The sequence below is a fragment of the Actinia tenebrosa genome, unplaced genomic scaffold, assembly GCF_029948245.1.
Source record: "Actinia tenebrosa isolate PJP-AT-01 unplaced genomic scaffold, QUT_ActTen_1.0 PGA_scaffold4__44_contigs__length_22323623, whole genome shotgun sequence".
In the NCBI taxonomy this organism is placed as follows: Eukaryota; Metazoa; Cnidaria; class Anthozoa; order Actiniaria; family Actiniidae; genus Actinia; species Actinia tenebrosa.
Window position 1 is genome coordinate 6487773 of NW_028292581.1, and position 20144 is coordinate 6507916.

The 20144-nt window shown below is 37.7% G+C and overlaps 2 protein-coding genes across 3 annotated transcripts; one reads left to right on the forward strand and one right to left on the reverse strand.

Annotated features, from left to right (window-relative positions):
* Positions 1–3393: 3393 nt before the first annotated feature.
* LOC116288103 (alpha-1,6-mannosylglycoprotein 6-beta-N-acetylglucosaminyltransferase A) lies at positions 3394–17210 on the forward strand. Of its 2 annotated transcripts, none has more exons than XM_031694841.2 (18): positions 3394–3597; positions 3878–3957; positions 5244–5333; positions 5481–5564; positions 6205–6363; positions 7102–7259; positions 7485–7625; positions 8064–8203; positions 9204–9322; positions 11289–11363; positions 11556–11651; positions 12662–12745; positions 13087–13149; positions 13242–13358; positions 13666–13740; positions 15117–15213; positions 15594–15636; positions 16274–17210. In XM_031694841.2, exons 1-18 carry the CDS (start codon positions 3411–3413, stop codon positions 16467–16469), a joined length of 2004 nt encoding a protein of 667 aa, XP_031550701.2. In that variant the 5' UTR covers positions 3394–3410; the 3' UTR covers positions 16470–17210. The 2 variants fall into 2 exon arrangements, with proteins under 2 accessions (XP_031550701.2, XP_088893278.1); XM_089037152.1 differs by having other exon boundaries at positions 5481–5549.
* Positions 17211–17301: 91 nt separating this feature from the next.
* LOC116288104 (histamine H2 receptor-like) lies at positions 17302–19100 on the reverse strand. Its single transcript, XM_031694843.1, has one exon. The coding sequence runs from the start codon at positions 18708–18710 to the stop codon at positions 17706–17708; it is 1005 nt and encodes a 334-aa protein (XP_031550703.1). The 5' UTR covers positions 18711–19100; the 3' UTR covers positions 17302–17705.
* Between the last annotated feature and the right edge of the window lie 1044 nt (positions 19101–20144).

Sequence of the window (20144 nt, forward strand, 5' to 3'; positions counted from 1 at the left end):
GAGCTATCAAATAAAGACCGGTTGGTTGGTGACCAAGGCGAAATATAAATCCTTCATATGAATTCAAATCTGACTAAATACCACTATCTGATTATTGTTTGTTGTTGTTGTTGTTGTTGTTGTTGTTGGGTTTTTATTTTTATTTTTATTTTATTTTTATATATACGCAATACTGATTGAAGAAAAAATTATTATACATTTTCCTCACTGTCAAGCTTCTGATTTTGTCTCATCAACATAAAAAAATTTAAGCTACAAGCAAACCGTCTTCAGAAATCGAAAGAGAATGTCTTAATTAGTAACGACTGAAAATTTGTACTTGATTTGATATGTACAAGACTTGCCACACGACCATATTATAAAAATATATTATACATTTTCCTCACTGTCAAGCTTCTGATTGGCCGAGAGCCTTCAGCTAAACCCTTATAGGCCGATTCTTATTTTCGTTTTTGTCTCATTAACGTAAAAAAATTTAAGCTACAAGCAAACCATCTTCATAAATCGAAAGAGAATGTCTTAATTAGTAACGACTGAAAATTTGTGCTTGACTTGAAATGTACAAGACTTGTCACACGACCATACATTTCTTTGTAAATCATACCGCTTTCAAAAAAAATTTACTCCCAAAATATTGAAGATGTTTTTCTCAAATTTTCAATTTTCATCTAAGATATCTTTACTTTATTTAACTGATTTTGACAACTTTTGAGGTTTTTAAGCATCGCCATACATTCACTTATAATATGACACCACAGAAACCTAGCTTGGGTTACCTGTGGATACATAAGCTGTAACCGGATCTGGACTGTTTAGATGGGTAATGTACTTTATGGGTTGCCTGGGGTCAAATAAAAATAAGTACGCTCATAACTACTTTCGCTCACGGCTGCTTGTTGATTATTCGCGCTTGACTTCCGTGTTATTCCTTGTCGTGTGCTGTTAGTATCGAGCGTACTTATTTTTATTTGACTGCCTTAAAACCCTTCAATGCATATGAAATTAAAGGAAAATATTTGTAAAAGATACATCTTTTAGTGACTTCATTTAGAAAAAAAATCATTCGACGATTTTTTGAATGCCGCTTTCAACGATATTTTCTATCGCTTTTGACAACAAATGGGGTCATTTAGCTTCATATCAAAAAATCCATAACGTTAGAAAGAAAGTCACAATTTGATTCATACTCAATAAGGACAGTGTATATATCCTTACCTATATTCTAGCTACTAAAAATATTGAATCCACTAAATTAAAGTCCCGATTTTGAGGGTATAAAGTTGACACGCTGGAAATAATAGTAAAAGTCCATGAAAATATTCACCGCGTAATATTTGGAAAACGCTCTCATACATTTTTTTCATATTGCAATATGTTGGGTGCCTTGATGAATACTATCGACTGGTGCAAGTCGCTTTGAAAGTTTAGGTCTAGTTTTCGAGAAAATAAGCGGTAAACGATTTCTATGATGTCATCATTACGTCATAATGAAAAGGCCGCTTTAAACTAATTTATCATTTTTGAAACCTTTAATCCTTTCCTGACATTGTGTGAAAAGCGCTTGCAGATCGAGTTATTCAAGACGAAGTTGTAGCCGTTTCAATGCGGCTAGGTGTGCCAGACCATAACTACCCTGAGCCTCCTTAATAGAGTTTTAGATTGACTTTTTTTCTCCTCGCATTACGCCAAACGTGACCACGTTTTCATAGTTTTCCTGTATTTTACTTTACCTTTTACAAACTTTCTTACCAAAGACAAATATTCTTTTGTTTTTCTACTACATGGACTTTTTTGCGATTCTTTCTCAGCTATTTGCAACAATTTTTCACTGGTCAACTGACGTTTCACGTTTGCCGTGAACGTAAATCTAAAACTCTCTAATTTGGAAATTTCCACACTTAAGTTCGGGAAAATATTTGCATATCGACACCTTCAGGCCCCGTCCACTATGCCGGATAAATTTGAATCCACGACTTTATTTATCCGGTTAGGCCTTCCGTCCACATTAGTACGGACGAATCCGAAACAATTCTTCACCGAAAACGGAACTTTTCGAATACGGTCTCCAGAGTGGAACAATTTGAAAACGCCGGCTAGCCGTATTATGTGGACGGAGAACATTTCGTATCAGGAACTTTTCGAATACGATGACGGCATGATTGTCATGGGAACATGGCGGGAAGGCTTAAAAATTCACCGCGAGCTTATGATCAATTTCAGCTTCGATACGCATGCTCAGATGTGTAATGAAGCGTTTTTGCCGCCTCTGATCGGACTAGTGTAGACGCGAAACATTTTATCCGTTTTCGTGGGTGGACGGAAAACGTTTTTTTCGTTTACGGTGTGAAATGTGCGGATTCAAATCTATCGAGCATGGTGTGGACGGTACCTCAATGTCATTGCGTTTATGCAGATATTCTGCCGAACCTGGAATGTCCGAGAGTGTTGTTGTCCACCGATATTGAATTAATTTTTTTTAGTGGGGTGAGCTCTTTAGGCCCCGTCCACACGTATCCGGAAATTTTTGTATCCCCAAATTTTTTTTTTCGGATACGAAACCACACGCAGCGTATTCGAATCGTTTCCACTTTCCACACGTATTCGGAAATTTCTTGATTCGCCCCGATGCACGCTAGTGCCTAGTCCCTTTGATGGATAGTTTTTCTTATTAAGTATGCGCAAAATCGTGTTTACGTTAGAGTATTCGAAAATTTGCGGATACGACCGTCCACACGTATCCGTATTCGGAGAGTGTTTGAAAATTTCCACTCTGGAAACCGTTTTCGAAAATTTCCGAATACGAATAGCAAAATTTCCGGATACGTGTGGACGGGGCCTTATTAGTTAGGTATACCTCACTTTAAGAAACGTTGTCTAAAAAGTTTGGATAGGACAAGCTGAAGAAAAGACTTTGAGCCGTTTTGAAGAAAACGGCGAAAATGTGATTTTTAACGAAACTCTCATATTTGAGGTTTACAACGACAATTAGTAAAAAAAAAATATTCGATGGGTTTTCAAGATTCGATGCTAATTTTTCGTACGGGCTCATGCGCAATACTTGGAAATAGATACAGTTCTTTGACTAAACGTTGTCGTTTGATCGGCTTCATCCCTTCATCAATCTTTTAACTCTCTTGGGAATGTTTGCAATTCATCAATAAGCGCTATCTACCCTTCGTACAACGCGGGGCCCTGAATATTCCGGAGCATTTCAACCTCGTTATGAGTTTCTGAGAGTTTCTGATAATACCTCACTCTACCACATGATATAAGGTACGTCATTGCAGGCTGCCATAGTGACCAGAAGGATCTCAAGAGAAATGTATCGTTATTATTGTTAATATGCAAATATATGCAAAATTGACAACGCTACATTTGATGCAATCAAAAAAACTCCGAGATTTTTCGATATGGTTTACGGAAGTTTTCGTGGAATAGCTTCAAAACTTTTTTGTATTGGAGTGGTGTGGATTCTGTTTCTTTTCATTGTTCATTTGATTCTTGACTTTGAGCAAAGTACAAAATACTTCAAACCTGTAGCGTCCAAATCACAAGGACATCCAATTTTTTCTCTAGATGATCTAGACTTCATTGAAGGTTGGTGCTTCTTTCTTTATAGCTCAAATTTTCAAATGTTAATGTTTTTCGTCCAAAATATTGTTAAAAGTGACACGGATAATTAAGTAACAACGAAGAATTCTAGATTGGATACTATAATACACGCATTTAAAACTTCTAAAAGGTTGAACTAACATGTCTACAACCAACACATATTGTATTGTGTCTCCTTTTTCAAGATATTTTCAATAGTTTTCTATTATTAACTCTAACTATTTATTGATATTAATCAATATTATTTATAAAATATACATTTCAGAGGATGATTTTCGAGAGAAGAGAGAAAAGTGCGACATTCCATTCGATGATTCCTATCCAGACTGCAAAATCCAAGTTGAGGTAAAATTGACATAAATACTAGACCTGTTTCGACTGATAAAGAACATGCGATACTAATACTTACAGGCTAACTAAATAACCAGTGCACTTACTCTTTGCTTCCAGGGCAAATGAACAAACAATACTGATAACTATTGGCTTAAATGAGAAATTAAAGAATGTCCGTACTCTCGATAATCAACGTAATTCATGACTTACCTCTTATCAACGGGCTGTATTGTTTTCATTTCGCACCACGTGTCATTCCCTTGTAGATGATTCCTGGTCCCTGGGAATAATTAGTATTATATGTATATTATATTTCATGGATTACTTTATTTTTAGTGGAAAGACGTTTTCATAGTCTCTTTTTTGTTTATTAAAGTTTAGTAATTTTCTTTTTCGTTTACTTATTGCTATATTCTCATATCATATAGTATTATATGCATATTATTTTTCATGGAAAAATATTATTTATTTTTGGTGGAAAGACGTTTTCATAGTCTCTTTTAGTTGTGTTTTTTTCTTTCTTTTTTATATATATAGCTATATATATTTTTGTCGATTTTAATATAAACATCACTATCGTACAGGGATACCTCTATTATGCCGACACTCTTTATATATTGCAGTCAGCTGCACGGGTACCAAAATTTTCTTTTCGTAAAAATAATACAGTAAAACGAGCTTTATATGCAATCAACCTATATTTATAACAACCTATATTTTAAAAGAGGATACCAGACAAGGTTCCAAATACGCTTAACAGAGGCACTAAAAAATAAAACATAATGAAAAATAAATAATGAAAATGGGATCCTATGTCTAAGCTTTATCATTCTACTACGCATTTCATGGGTTAAGTAAGATCACTTTTTTATCATAGATGTAGTTTTATTATATAGTTAGGATAGTACGTGCGCGGTGATTGGTCGAAAGCTGTGCTTTATTAGTGAACGGAGCACAGTGCTGACGCCATCCTCGCGCGCAAAGTCGGCTGGTAGATCTTGCGGCCGTCTTTGGGCTTTTTGCGTAAATGAGAATTCAATACCAAAATAAAATTAGTAACTATATAATAAAACTAATAAAACAAATTTTTCCGTTTTCCTTTCAGTAATAAAGCACTTATGAAGCGCCGTAAGCACTCAAAAGCGGCTCGTGCTTACACTTCTTTCATGCTTACGTCACTTCCTGAGTGCTTTATTACTGAACGGAGCACGGAAAAAGCTGTCTTATTATTTGTTAAATATCTATTTTCATAGATTTATGATTGTTAATTGTTTTTTTTGTTTTTTATCCTTCGACAGCGTCTGAAAGAAACCTGGTCTAAAGATACTTGTTTCCAGGATTTTGATGTCGATGGCTCAGACTGTTCTATTCTTATTTATCTAAGCGAGGTTTGGTTCTGCCGATACATTCATCAAGAGTTCCTCACTACTGTTCTAAGCAAATGCTCAAGGGATCCAAAAATAGGATCGTGGGTCGTAAAAAAAATTGCTATATACGCTCGTAATTTAATGCTTTTCTGATTCGCTTTTCTGCAGGTCGAATCATGGTGCCCTCGACTGTTTTGGAGACGTCAAATGAAGAAGAAAGCAAGAAGAAAACAAAAGGTTGCCAAATTCCAGGTTTACTGAAAGCTCTCCCACTTAAAAGTGTCAATGAAAATCTGAAAGGGCATTTTTGAATTACAAATTTCAGTTATCACTTTTTTAAACATTTACTGAAAAAATTCAAATTCTTTTATCCTGAAACAACCTTTTGTTTGATCAAAGTCAACGCACGGCTAGCTCGCGTATCGAACCCTCATGAACAATCTCTGGGCTGATCAAAGTCAGGGCACGGCTAACTCACAGATTTAACCCTGAAAAAACCTCTGGGCTGATCTAAGTCAGGGCACGGCTAACTCACAGATTTAACCCTGAAACAACCTCTGGGCTGATCAAAGTCAGGGCACGACTAACTCACAGATTTAACCCTGAAACAACCTCTGGGCTGATCAAAGTCAGGGCACGGCTAACTCACAGATTTAACCCTCATGAACAACCTCTGGGCTGATCAAAGTCAGGCCAGGGCTAATGTTAAAAAAAGCTTTAAAAATTGCTTCTTTTTTGGTAAAAACCGTTATTTGGAATTCAAGTAATTGCATGTATGGAACAAATAACGTGGGGTTGAAAGGGTGGGAGGATGATTTTAACCAGTGACGAATCAGTTTTCCAATAGCACAAGCACTGATAAACATGCATTTGTATTTGATCGTTTCCCAAGGCCCACTTTACCGATGACATGGACCTTCTCATGACGTTACTAGAAAAACCTGAGTTAAAATCGCTGGCAACTCGAGCCTTTAACATGTGGAGACACTGGAAAAGTGGTTATAGGTTCATGAAGAAAGATGAGGAGGGCAAAGAAAGAAATCTAAAGAAGGTATTTCAGAAATAATTGAGTTCTTAGGCACTCGGATAAGTCGAAATGCTATTTAGATAAAAACAATTAAAATTCTCATGTCAATCAATCCAGCACCAGGTGTGTAGCGAGGTCCACCATTTTCCCGCCAAATCCACAGGAATCCCAAACTTTTAAGGGGCACGTATAGCCTTTGAACATGACGAATCAACTTATCGGGAGAAGATCGTAAGGAATACAACAACAAAAAATACTCGTCATCGCTAGTCACTACAGCAAGTACAGCACTGGCGCAGCTCAACGGGGTCGAACTAAAATCATGCCGTGAATAGGCCTCTGGCAGCCGCTATGCAGTACATATAACTCAGCCAGAGCACAACTCTAATCAGTTGAATTGGTTAGGGTTGATTTTAAGAGGAGGGAGGAATAAACGAAGGACTGGAAAAACCCTGAGAGTCAGAATGAGAACCAACTAACTCAGCTCAGATGGGGCGACTGGGATTTGAACCCCAGACCTCAGAATATCCTCTTTGCTCATCGGTGTCGTAAGAGAAAATCTATGTCTTCCCCAGTACCTGTCTCGAGTCGTAACACAGAAAGTCCGAGTGAACGCTCTTTGCAGGTTTGGGGGACTGCGCACCTCCTGAACCCCGTGCAACCGCCTCTGCAATATAGTTTGCTCTTGAAGCAATGGGCGATGACAACGGACCATGATTAAAACGCCGCATTGATGCTACAGTATGCTTTCATTGTTACTAGATCTTAATCTACATTGGTACTTTGGCCAACTCACCTGTAAATACTTCTACTTCTCAAGATTTATCCGATGACCTGGTACAGTGGAGTGATTTGATAACTTCATTGTTCATTCTTGGACACAAACTGACCATCTCTAACGACAAACAAGACCTCATTAGGTAACGGCTGAATTGCGTTGATATTAGTAACACAAGCATAAACATATTAAGCATAAGTAATGCCTATGCCTCGTGCAAAGGTAAACAGAGGAAGGGGGTGGATCCAGCAGGTATCCTTTCCACCTGACCCTACCCACACCCCACTCCACCCGTGAGAATTTCGCTTACTACCAAAATTTTATAGATACTACACGCCAAACTAAACCCCCGTCATTTCTCCGGCAGCTTGTTGACGACACAAGGATTCAAACGCAGGTGTAACAATGAAGAGAATTTGTTTGATTTGGTCTACACTGATCACGTGGGAATGCGCCAACTGATGACGTCACAACCTGAGATTCGTGACAAAGTTTGGAGCAGATACAAGTGAGTTAATTTGACAACCATTGGTTTTTACTAGCGACCTAAATATATGTATAACTATATAAGTATAAGTATAAGTATATGGAATATATCTGCAATAGCTGGCAAATGCTTAACAATAAACAAACTGTCTTTTGCCTCGGAGTTATATGTCCTTGAAGATTTTTCAGGGGCGACGAATCTAAGATTTTTAGTGGGGGGGGGGGGGGGAGTCAGGGTCATTGTTCATAAAATGTAAAATCATACATGGGTAAGGACTTCTTAGAGGGGATGGGCGTCACAGAACCCTGTGACCCACCCCTGGATTCACCAATGCCTTTCCACAGATTTTGCGCGAGCGTATTACTGTCCTCTAAAGCACGGTAGCCAGCCAATCAGCACGCGCATGCTTGGAACTGAAATGTTTCAAGTATGAATAATGGTGTTGTGGATGCCTTTCAGGTGCAAGTTCCGTGTCTTAGATGCATTTGGCACAGACGCCGAGTTCAACTATGCTAATTACAATGAAAGCTTTTTGCCAGGCGGGAGATCGACACTTGGAAATCTAGAGCTCAGTCTTCGCCAGTTTATGACTAAATTCCGTACGTACACTTAAATGTCATAATATTTTTTATAAATACATACAAATATATCACACATCCTGCACTTATTCACTCACCCCCCCCCCTCCCCCCCAACACACACACCACAACCACCACCACCACCACCAGGTCTGCCACTCAATAGTTAATATTGTCTGATATATGCTTATTTTTAAAATCTTCTGGGAAAAACTCAAATATCCAGTAAATGAATTTTCAATGAATAGTGAGATTTTCAAATATATAAAAAAATAATAACACTGATTCTTTGGTAATTTTCTTCGATTTGAAAGCGAACTTACGTAGTCCTATAACATTGAAACGACTAGATATACTTACTGTTAAGTCCAACTTCTCTCTAATATTGCTCATAGACATATTTTGTTCAAGGAATTTTGGCTTCAAAATTTCACTAGTAAGTTAGGAAAATCTCAAAAGATTTTCTGGTTATAGCCAACATTCATATGACTAGTCATATAACTGGAAGGTGTTTGAAGAAGAAAACATTGCATGAAAGCACGTTAACGAAATAATTCATTCCTGGTATTCGTTGCCCTCAGCTGTAGGGAACACAACAGAACGCCGCCATATTGAACACTGAATCTGCAATCTGCGAGTCAGCGGTTTTGAATCGTGACGTCATAATATGCTGCGTCGGCGTGTTAGATGGCAGAGTCCTTCCATTCTGGGGAACTGAATAAACGATTGTAATGTTTCCTACTATCCAACATGACTGCCGTCGTCTAAACACGCAAAAAATTACTGATTACGTGTTGATTATAAAACTACTGCCATAATCATCACCTTTTTGAAAGGTGTATGGAACAGTATGGAACTCCTTTTGAATTGTATCAATGGAGTACTAATTAGCTTACGACGAAAAGAATTAAGGATGGCGAGATGTTTGAAAACTTAACACCACACGTACACAAAAAACCTTCTAAAATTTCGCGTGTCCCGAAATACAGTACCTAAATGGTATTACTCTTTACCCTTTTAGCGATGTCGCCAGATAATTCATTCCTGGGGTTTGTAGCTGGAAGCCACATAGAAAAGCGACCGTTTCTAAAGAAAAAGAAGAGAATCGTAATATACGGAGATGAGTCTTCCATATACAAGGTAAAAGTAGCCCACATTGTCTGGTAGTGTGTAGAGAGGTTTTATAGAGCACGTATGACTGTGAAAAGGTTGCGGCACGAACACGGTCGTAACACGGCAATGAATACGCCAGACCAATCACACTGCGTGATAAATTATTCTGAATCCAATCAAATACGCGAAACACGGCAGAAACACGGCGCAGACACGGTCATGTCAAGGTCAAGGCACTGCCCCTAGACCAATCACTTTGCGCGAGAAAAAAATCAGCCAGTCAAAATCCTAGAAAACATCACGGTCACGGCACGGCACGCTTACGGCACTGAGTTTTTCACAGTCATGCGAAAACTCCGGTGGCGTTATTGAAAATCAACAAGACGCCCTATAGGCGTTCACTGGGTTGCCAATATCATGCACAGATGCCTAGTACAGCTGAAAATGTTTGCGCGCAATGTTAGCCAAAAGATAATGGAAGGTTTCACAGAAAAGAATGATTTCGTTTAACTCGTCTTAGATGATCTTCTCCTTTAAGGTGTTTTCTACATTAAAATAAAAATATATATTATTAAATTGTTATTGAATATTATTATTACCAAATATTATATATTAGAATAATTGCAGGTTCTGTCCATTTTTTAGGCTATAAAATAAACAGTTTTGTGTTATGCATGTCACACTATTTGTGAATTTGATCTTGCGCCATGACACAACAAGATCAAATATCCCAATGTTCTCTGGCAGAATCACCAGTTAATTTTCTTGACCATCCTTTGTTATTATGTTATTTACTGGGGTAGCTGTTATTTTCCTTGTCAGAAAAAGCAGAAATTGCGCAATAGTGCACAGAAGTCTTCACGGCACCACTCACTATTCGTTTGCGGGCATATGATATAGAGATCCAAGTGCAGTAAATATTCTTGACAGAAAACGTCGCCAGGAAAGATAGGAAAGCATAGCTCTACTTTTCGCGGATCGATATTGCATACATGACTCTGATAACGTCTGATCGGCTTATAAGCAACCGACTAGCAATCAATTTTTTTTTTCACTGAAAAGATTGCATTAGCTTATTGTTGAATATTTCAATATAATAAAAAAGAAAAATCTTATGTGGATAAGATGGGATTCGAACCCAAAAAAATAAATTCAAAAAAATCGACTCCACTGTGCCATACCCCCGAGACATCCGCAGAGCTGGGGCGTCGTATGGACTTCGGACCTGACGGCGATTAAATCCTTCTGCCCTTGGGTGTACGAATTACGCAAGAAAATGTTCTAGCCGAAGCATCAGGGGAGAGACCAGCCGGCCCCCAGACCATATCGGCTAATCCCTTGCATCTCTGCCACGCACGAAATCGGTTGAAAATATAATGTTAAAAAGTCTAGTCTATTCGGTGTATTGTTTTCACGGCTATTGTTATGCTGATTCACCTGGAACCGTGGTCCGGTGGATAAATCGTTGTCGTTCAAGATATTGAGTCAAGCCCGTCTGAGGAGGGTTAGCACTTGGATGGGTGGCCTAAATATTATACCTACTCACGCTTTTGCTTTTCTTTTTTTTTTTTTTTTTTTTTTGCTTTTTATTATTATAATTTTTTTCATTTTTATTTTTTTCACTGCATTGGTCAGTTTATACACCCGAGGAATTCCTAATCCTGCTCCGGCTGAGCCTTGAATTTCAGCAACTAACGAAAGAAAGAATATACGTAAACATTAATTTCTGACACGCGATTCGAAGCCTACCCCCAATCAATCACTCTGATAAATTAAACATTTATTGGTAATTGTCACTTGAATATAGATCAGACTTTACACGGTATCTCTGTATCACATGTCTGCAAAGAACTCTTGGGTAGTGCCGTGAAGACCCCTGGGTACTATTGCGCAATTACGGAGACACGCATTTTTAGACTGGGCTGTCACAGGCAACCCAGTAACGAGAACTGAATATACCAACTTACTTGTAAATATCCTATTTGATATCTAGAATCACACATTTCCCCTGTACGAATTCGCCAGTAAATTCATGCGAGTACACGCTGCAGTGGTCGGTAACGATCAGGTACGTATGCCATATACACACTTTGATTCTAACCGCCGGCCCTTATGACGTAAATGTAGTTAAGTATAAGATTTTAATCCCCCCCCCCCCCCCCCCTTCACAGGCGTTTACAAAGTTCGGAAACTTTACCTATACTGAATATAAGGTAAGATAAAAATAAAGGATTTTTTTCCAAAGTGCTTCTATTTCCAGAACAAGCAAGCGACCGAATCTAGTCTACCAAGCTATGTCATCAATCATGGTGTCTTGAAAAGCGAAGATCTTGACAGACTTATTACAAAATCTAAAGTAAGAACCTTGTCTTACCATCACAATAACATAAGACATACTACAAGACCACAAAACATCCCATTTCACTAAAACACTCTTCTGAACACTAGTCAAGTCAAGTCAAGTTTATTTCACACACAAAATTACAATACAAAAATATAGGAATGATTAAATAGAGTTGAACAGTTATGAAAAATACAGAATAAATATTTACAAAGCGAGATCACGTTTAGTGTGTATGGCTGTTGAAAAAGTATAAACTATCAAGTCAACAGCCATCCATTATCAAGTATTAAGAGAATAATTAATGCATTGACCAAGATAGTGTATTTTACATTAAATATGATTTATCACTTTTGTGAGTGAATGAGATAAATTTTCTAATACCTTGCCATATCAGACCGTAGCTTTCAACACAACACAACACAACACAACACAACACAACACAACACAACACAACACAACACAACACAACACAACACAACACAACACAACACAACACAACACAACACAACACAACACAACACAACACAACACAACACACCGCACCGCACCGCATTGCATTGCATCACACCACACAACAAATCACGTCGCATTACATCATATAGCTCACTATACCACAATTTTACCAAACCACAACATAGAACAACACACCACAATTACATCATTCTAAATTACAAATCATACTTTACTTTATATCACATATCACACTGGCCCCACAACACCCCATCAAACCACACGAAACCACACCTGACAATGCTTTTTATATCACATTACATCATAGCACACTGGCCCCACCACACTCCATCAAACCACACCTGACAATGTTTTTTATATCACATTACATCATAGCACACTGGCCCCACCACACCCCCATCAAACCACACCTGACAATGCTTTTTATATCACATTACATCATAGCACACTGGCCCTACCACACCCACATCAAACCACACAAAACCACACCTGACAATGCTTTTTATAGCTTTTACTAAGCTTTTAATTATGTTATTTATTTGTTATGGCAGGCAGTTATTGGTTTGGGCAAACCATCGGAGGGTGTTTTGCCTTTAGTTGCAGTAGGAAAAGGATGTGTGTTCATTAATCCAAAGGTATTTGATCCGAATCATTAGAGTGTACTTTTAATTTTATTTTATATGTTTAAGCCGCACGGCATCCCTTATATAGGCTTTTTCTGCAGATATCAAACATATTATTTTGTAGCGTAGCGTGCAAACATTACTATACATTTTACTCACAACTCCCGCCCTCTGACAGGCTGAGGACGTAGGTTCACCCATTCCTTGATAGCGTCTGTACTTCACATCCTAGAAGATTTATTTTTCATCCTGCCAAGACTGCGGCAAGTCCATCCTTTCGGACTCCCTAGTTTTTGGATTCACGCCTGTATGCAGAACAGCGATTGATGAATAAATATGGTTTGTTCTTATAGTACGATTCTCCTAAATATCGTTTAAATTCGGACTTTCTTAAGGATAAGCCGTCACTAAGACAGGTAAGTAACTGATAACTGATACCTATACAATCACAGCATACCTTAAATCGATCTTTTTTAATTTACTTTTTTCGATTGTACCTTGCATTTAGCTGGCTTCTCAACACCCATATTTGGAGAAATTCGTAGGCAAACCTCACGTGATTACACTGGACTTAAACAACGATACTGAGTTTAAAGAAGCTATCAGAAGAATTGCAAAAACTAAGGTAAAGACAAACGAAAACGCCATTTTATATCAGTGGCGTATCGATAGTGGCCAGAGTCGAAGGGGCGAGCACACGCGTTTTGGCGCGAAAATTCCCGCCAAATCTTCAGGTAGCCCATCAACGCCATCGCTATCGCCATATTTCCAACTTTATTGTAGCTTGTTCAAGCGAACCAAATACTTGCACATGCAAATCTCAAGCTGGCCTTAAATTAAAACGAACCCGAGACCCCGGAGGTGAGAGGAGAGTGAGCTACACGCTACACAAACCTTGACCAACCTATTGATATGTTTACGTATTGTGACAGGTCAGGACGTATATTCCATTCGAGTTCACAGCAGAAGGATTTCTACAAAGAATAAATGCTTACGTGGAAAACCAGGTAAACACAAATCAGAGAACTAAATTTTTTTACGGAGTTCTTCAAAGCCTCTCCTAATTGGCAGAGGTTTTCTCATTTTCCTTTCTTTTAGATGCCCCCTTGTGACCCCCTTGTGGATCAGTAGTATCTTCGCGGTGCTCCTGTATTGAGAACCATATGCAGCAGTTGCGTTAAGTCTGATGTTCACATCATCGTACAAAATGCCTCTGTCTCCTGTCCAGCCACTATTAGTTTTGTCACGCTTTCTCTAGTAGTGGCACTGCGGCTGCGCATGAGATTAAGCCATTCAAAACTACAATAGATCTTAACAGAAACAAAGTCTTTAGAGATCAAAACATTAACTGCACACGGATATTAAATTTATGCAAAGCTCATCTCAGATTTAATGCTAAATAATCGATGGATCACGAGAAGCGGAGAATGAACACCTTTTAGTCAGACGATTCAATCTCGTGAATCTCACTACTAGATAGCCTTGAATTGGCGGACAAGTGCTACCGGTCAGGCTAATTGGTCTATAAAGCTTTCTTATGAAAGCTAGACAGCCGGATGGTAAACTCCACAAGAAACCAAAACTGATGTTTGTTGTGAGCATGCGTAATAGACCTCTTAACCTTGGGTGAAATGTTTCCCATTTCAGACCAAGTGTCATTTTCTTCAGGATAAGATTCTTTGTTTGAGTTGCATCCATATTATGCTCTTATGCACAACGGTTAAATAAAGAAATTATACTTAATTAGGAAATGACACAGACGAGGTTTGAAAAGAAAAAAACATTACGCCCAAGGTAAATTATAGGTCTAACATTAAGCAAAATGATCGTGCAATTTTGCACGCATACACACATCTCAATTTACCTTTGAAGGTTAAATAAAAGATTGAAGAGTTACTAGGCTATCAAGTCATAGATGTGCGATTCTCTGTAGAGACGATTCGCTTCAATATTGACTTTAATGGGAACTTGACATGAAATTAAGCAATAAAAAACGCCTTCGGTATGGAAAACAAACTTAGCTTTACATTTGACAAATATACCCGGTTCCAAAAAGATGAGTAAAATTAAGGAGATGTTATGGAAGATGTCTCCGGTAGTTTCCGCTTCATTTAATCAAATGTCAAAAATTTCAAACAAAGTACTTTGCAAGGTCTAACATTCATGTCTTTTTTTTTTTTTTCTTTCCTTTTTTACCACTCACCCATATTTTCCTCACAAATATATCAATACTCGTACAACAAAATTATTAATTTCAAACATGGAAGCGTTGTCCAATTTTTAGTTTTTGTTATTTGCAATTGAGGAAAAAATATTTCGTGCTCATTACATGCTTGAGACCTGCACCTGATGACATTAGAGAGTTTGGTTTATTTTTTTTTAGGATTTTTGTCACCAGTCAGACTGGCCCACAGTATTGGAACTACAAATCAAGATTGGTACGACAGGGCAATCCTGTCATGACGTATGTAGCGAAAAAGGTATTAGAATAGCCCATGGACCATTGTCAGGGAATGGGGTGGGATGGGATGGAGTGAAGGGGGGTTGGGTGGGGTAAGGTGTGTTGGATGTAATTATTTGCTGGTTTATTAGAATTAAATTCGATTATCAATCTTTTTTGTTTTTGTTTTTTGTTTTTGTATCCTCGATCTTAATTTGTGCTTCTGAAGATAACTCGGATGGGCTCTTATTTCTCAGTTACCAATCTTTGTTCTCATGGCAAAAAGTAGCTTTAGTAGATCCAAGTATATCCTTGTTAACACGTTAAGCGAGTTTAAATTTAAGTGAAATTAAGGCTATCAGGGCAAAAGTAATCCAACATGGCCGTCAATATAAATAACGTGTCGTCTTGTCCACACAGGCTTGATATGTGAACCTGAATATTTCAATGCTGTCAATTCTACGTAAGTATATAATAGAGAGAGAAGGCGTTTTCACACACGTGACAAGGCAGCCATATTGGTGTACCAAACAACAGAAATTTTTTGCACAGTTTTTGCATTAAAAAAGAGTTCAATTCCCCAAGGATAGAAAATGTATTTTTTTGGTACACCAACATGGCTGCTGTGACGTCACGTGAAAACGCTCTATTGATGGGTTGCAAGCATTCCCAAGAGAGTTAAAAGGCAAAAGCATGGCTGCCATAGTGGTGCCGTTAACAATGGATGCTAATAAGAAATCCTTTGTTAAATGGTACCAACGCTCCCCCAAGAGGCCGCGATGACGTAACTTGCAATCGAAGAATACAAAGTCTCCGGTTTTCCTCCCTCCGCAAAATCTAACCAGCTAAATCCCAATTCAACCTGTGAGTTAGTCGCGTCCTAATTTTTATCAGCAGGTTGTTTAACGGTTTCGATCAAATTTGAAGGTTTTAATTAAGAAAACACATATTTAGATGAATGCACAACGATACTGCATCGTATCATTTGCCAACCCTGCCCGTCTCTTTACCCTTTAGAAATATACAAATTGAAAGCTCCCTTGCAAATATATTTCAACGAATATTTCTAAATCTGTCGTTTTATTTCAATTTTTTCACAGCAAGATCCATGGCTGTCGGATCACGCATTCAGTAGAATCGGTCTTCGCACCAGCTAAAGAAGCCAACTCCACAAACTGCATCACACAAAGTCAACCATTGCTGTTCAGCTGTCTAAGGGCCAGCCCCCGTTATAGACGTGTTTGCCCCTGTAGAACGTATAAAACTGGGCAGAGAGCACTGTGCGAGGAATGTTAGATTCTCCTGGTATTTGATCTATGTGACGACATCATCGCCGCCATGTTTGTTCAATGTCATTAGTTTAACCAAAGATCAATTGTAATTCTTGTTCAATATTAGACTTTCTCTAAACTAAAACAAATCGTTAAAATTTTTGTCCATATAACTATGTTTATACATTAGCGATTCCAATCTCGTGTTTATCACAAAGTCAGGATCAAGAGTTGGAAGTGACACTCATGTCCCGGATGTGTGACGTCAGAGCTGTCAAAATGGAGGACAGTAGTTGACTTGGTAAAATCAATATTTAAGAGTTTTTTGAGCAGTTTTCTTTTCTTCAAAAAACAAAACAGGAAAAGCGTCATATGATATAGAGAAAGGCTATAAAAGAATCGTTTTTAGTTTTTTTTAGTTTTTGAATTAAAGCAGCAAAATTCAACATTCAAAGTTCAACATTCAAAGTTCAATATTCATACAGCTTGGATGATAATTACAGATTTACATCTATTTACTGGCCAATTATGTCCATATATAAAGATGATGGCCTGTTCAAATACTTCATGATCAAATATTTTAATGTGACTCTATATCTTTCCTAATCATGCAAAACTAATATAACTTCTAAAGTCAGTAATCTCACCTCGATATTCAATATATCGGTTGATATTCGATAACTGAGATCTATTCCGTGTCAACCGGCTATGCCTGTATCTCAAGAATACTAAGCTAAAATTTAGAAATAAATTTTATAGAAAGAAACTTGTAGCATAACTATTGTTTATGCAAATAACGACATTAGATTACATTGGGGAATCAGTGATACTGATAAGAAAACAAAGGCGCGCGCGAAATAAGAGCTGCAGTGGATTTTTGAGTGATTTTTCCACCTGTTTGTGTTATGGAGCGGAAATATCTTGAGTTTTCTATTCCTTCACCATTATTTTTCAAAGACAAAAATCTATTTAACATATTGCATTTATTAGCATGTTTTTAACATGCTTATGAAAGTCATTAATTGTTGAATTCGACTAACTTTTGTGCTTCTCGGTCTTCAGTTCCCGGAGATTGTCTCGTACCAAATAATAATATACTTATAAAGAATCTGTCAGTTTTCTAGCAAGTGATAGCTGTATAGCGACAGTTGATAACTGCAACTGAATCGCCTGGATTGTTCTGGATAGTCCTGGATTGTCCTATCATCTTTTCAAGATTTTTTGGTGAATAAATTAACTTCTTTCGTAAATTTCATGTACATCATTTACTTGTACTTGTTCGGAAGGAGCCATTTCTGCAACAGTTTGCAAAACAGTTAAATCTTCCTGGGTTGTCGAGGAGACGAAGAATGACCTTTTTGAATCGTTTCTCCCTAGCAGCATAGATAACTGGGTTGGAGACAGCACTGAAATACGTTAACCAGCAAATTACGGTGTCAAACTTGTCCAAAAGACACTCGCTCTGCTTGCTATACATGTAAAACAGTTGATAGATTAAGAATGGAAACCAGGTCAACGAGAAGCCAAACAGAACAAGACAAACTGTTTTACTTGAGCTCAAGTTCTGCAGCAAACTATTTTGCCTTCGAACGGGGACAAAATGACAGGCTCGAATTCTTGCCGAAACTTGAACATTTATGCATCGCATATGGCGTCTCATAATGCGAAAAATACGTATGTAAAGTACAATTATTATACAGAATGGCAAGAGGACGTTAATGAGGAGAAATGGAATGAAAAAGAGCGCACTGATTTGGAAACTATAAACTCCATTGACAGGTTCATCGAAGGCAAAGAACATTAAGACGCCAATAACAAGTGCGTAACTCCAGATAAAAATGAGTAGCTGCATCACCCGTTCTTGGGTGAGGTAGTACATATAGTGCAGGGGATAGCGAATACGTATATAACGGTCCAAGCTAACTGCGGTGAAGTTCAAGATTGACGCCGCAAGAAGGCTCAAGAAAACTGCATTCCAGACATTGTTTACTGTTCCAGAGAAGGGGATCCACGGAAAGTGCACCAGATAGATTATTTCCATTGGGATAAGAATAATAGATGAAATAACATCAGTGACAGCCAGATTGATGATGAAAGCACAAGAGAGTGTCCTCAATGTCGCGTCCAGATAAAAAGACAAGAGAATAAGACCGTTGAAAGTGACTGATAGAAGAAGTGTTCCAGCAATGAAGATCAAACCACACACCAAAAAACTTTGGCCCAGCGAGTGGCATGGTGAGGACACCTCTACAGTTTGGTTGTCCATCCTTTAAAACCTTCGAATGATTCTTGCAGCCCTGCTCACTCACTCAAATAGTGGAAAGCTTTGAAATAATGGAGACGATATCCATAGCTAGTGAGTGGACGGCTTCCGACGTGCTATCGCTTTACATTTCTCTGATCAGATTCATCAATCCTGTCTCCAGGACCGGCTGGCCGGAGCTGTTATGAGTGGAAAATCAAATAACAAGCAAGCCAGGTTTTCTCTTTCTAATCTTGTCTAGTTAAATGCTTTAGAATTTAATTCAAGGCTAATATTTCTTATGCAATGCAAAAAGTACCTCGAAGCAAAGAGCTAAAGTACCTGTTCATCGATTTTCGAAATGATAAAGATTTTGAACACGAGCTGCCTTTATGTACGTATAAGCCGCTATCGAGAAATAGGAAACATCAAACTGGTTTTTCTCTTGATTATCTTGACAGTGCAGAATAAATATCTTTTTTCAGAATGCAATTTCCTATTCTACTTAGTTCCGTCATCCAATAGCGAAACAGATTTTAGACGCCCTCATAGTGCTTGTCATACAATATCAACATGCGAAGACAATTTTATCTGATCTATTTTCCCGCCAAATACTGAAAAATTAAAGCCTCGCAACAACGATTCATTCTGTTTTAAAACATCGAATGTGATTTTTTTCTAGTTTTTTATATGATAACTCATAACGTTTTAGGATCTGAAACTTTTACTTTCGACAAAAATATTTAATACGTACATATACTTTAGCTTTTCTAAGATAATTTTAATACGATAAGACGAACCGGACAATGCCGATCGATAAGGTAGTTTTTAGTTCGTAGCCCTCGTTTTTTATTTTCTTGAGGTTTTTCAATCGTTTACTTAACTCGGTTATTACAGCAATTCATAATTAGTATAAGTAGCAAGAAAGCTGTGTTCAATTCATGGTTCGTTCATCATATATCGTTGGAATTTTGAATGTACTCTGAATGAAAAAAGGTGGTCATTACTAATCTGCATTCCAATTTTGCACTTTCCTTTTTCTTAACCCTCAATGGATCATTATTGTTATCAAGTTAGTCTTATACATTAATGAAGAGAGCTAGTTTCCCACTGAGAGATTAATGACAAATACTTCCAGTTCTTATTTAAGATAGAAAAATTAATAAGATTTCCGTAAACGATAATGAAAAAGAAAGAAACAGTATAAAACACAACACAAACAAACAGTGTAATGAAGTGAGCAACTCAATCTATCCATCAAACTGTCAGACTTTTTCGGGGGGAAAACAACCCTGACTGCAGACTTATACCCTGACTTATACTTTGACATTCTATAGTGCTAATTCATAGAAGAAAAAAATACTTTACAGATGCTATCATACTATTTGTATAGTTTTGAGGCTCTACATTGTTGGCATGGTAATAACAGCTTCACACATGCTGTCATGACAACAATAT

What these genes read in the sequence shown, in the direction of transcription:
- LOC116288104 (XM_031694843.1), bottom strand. Translation starts at nt 18,710, where the DNA reads ATGGACAACCAAACTGTAGAGGTGTCCTCACCATGCCACTCGCTGGGC.
- LOC116288103 (XM_031694841.2), top strand. Translation starts at nt 3,411, where the DNA reads ATGGTTTACGGAAGTTTTCGTGGAATAGCTTCAAAACTTTTTTGTATT. An exon ending in AAAAGGTTGCCAAATTCCAG is followed by an intron (nt 5,565 to 6,204) that starts GTTTACTGAAAG and finishes TCGTTTCCCAAG; the next exon opens with GCCCACTTTACCGATGACAT. An exon ending in GTGTGTTCATTAATCCAAAG is followed by an intron (nt 12,746 to 13,086) that starts GTATTTGATCCG and finishes TTGTTCTTATAG; the next exon opens with TACGATTCTCCTAAATATCG.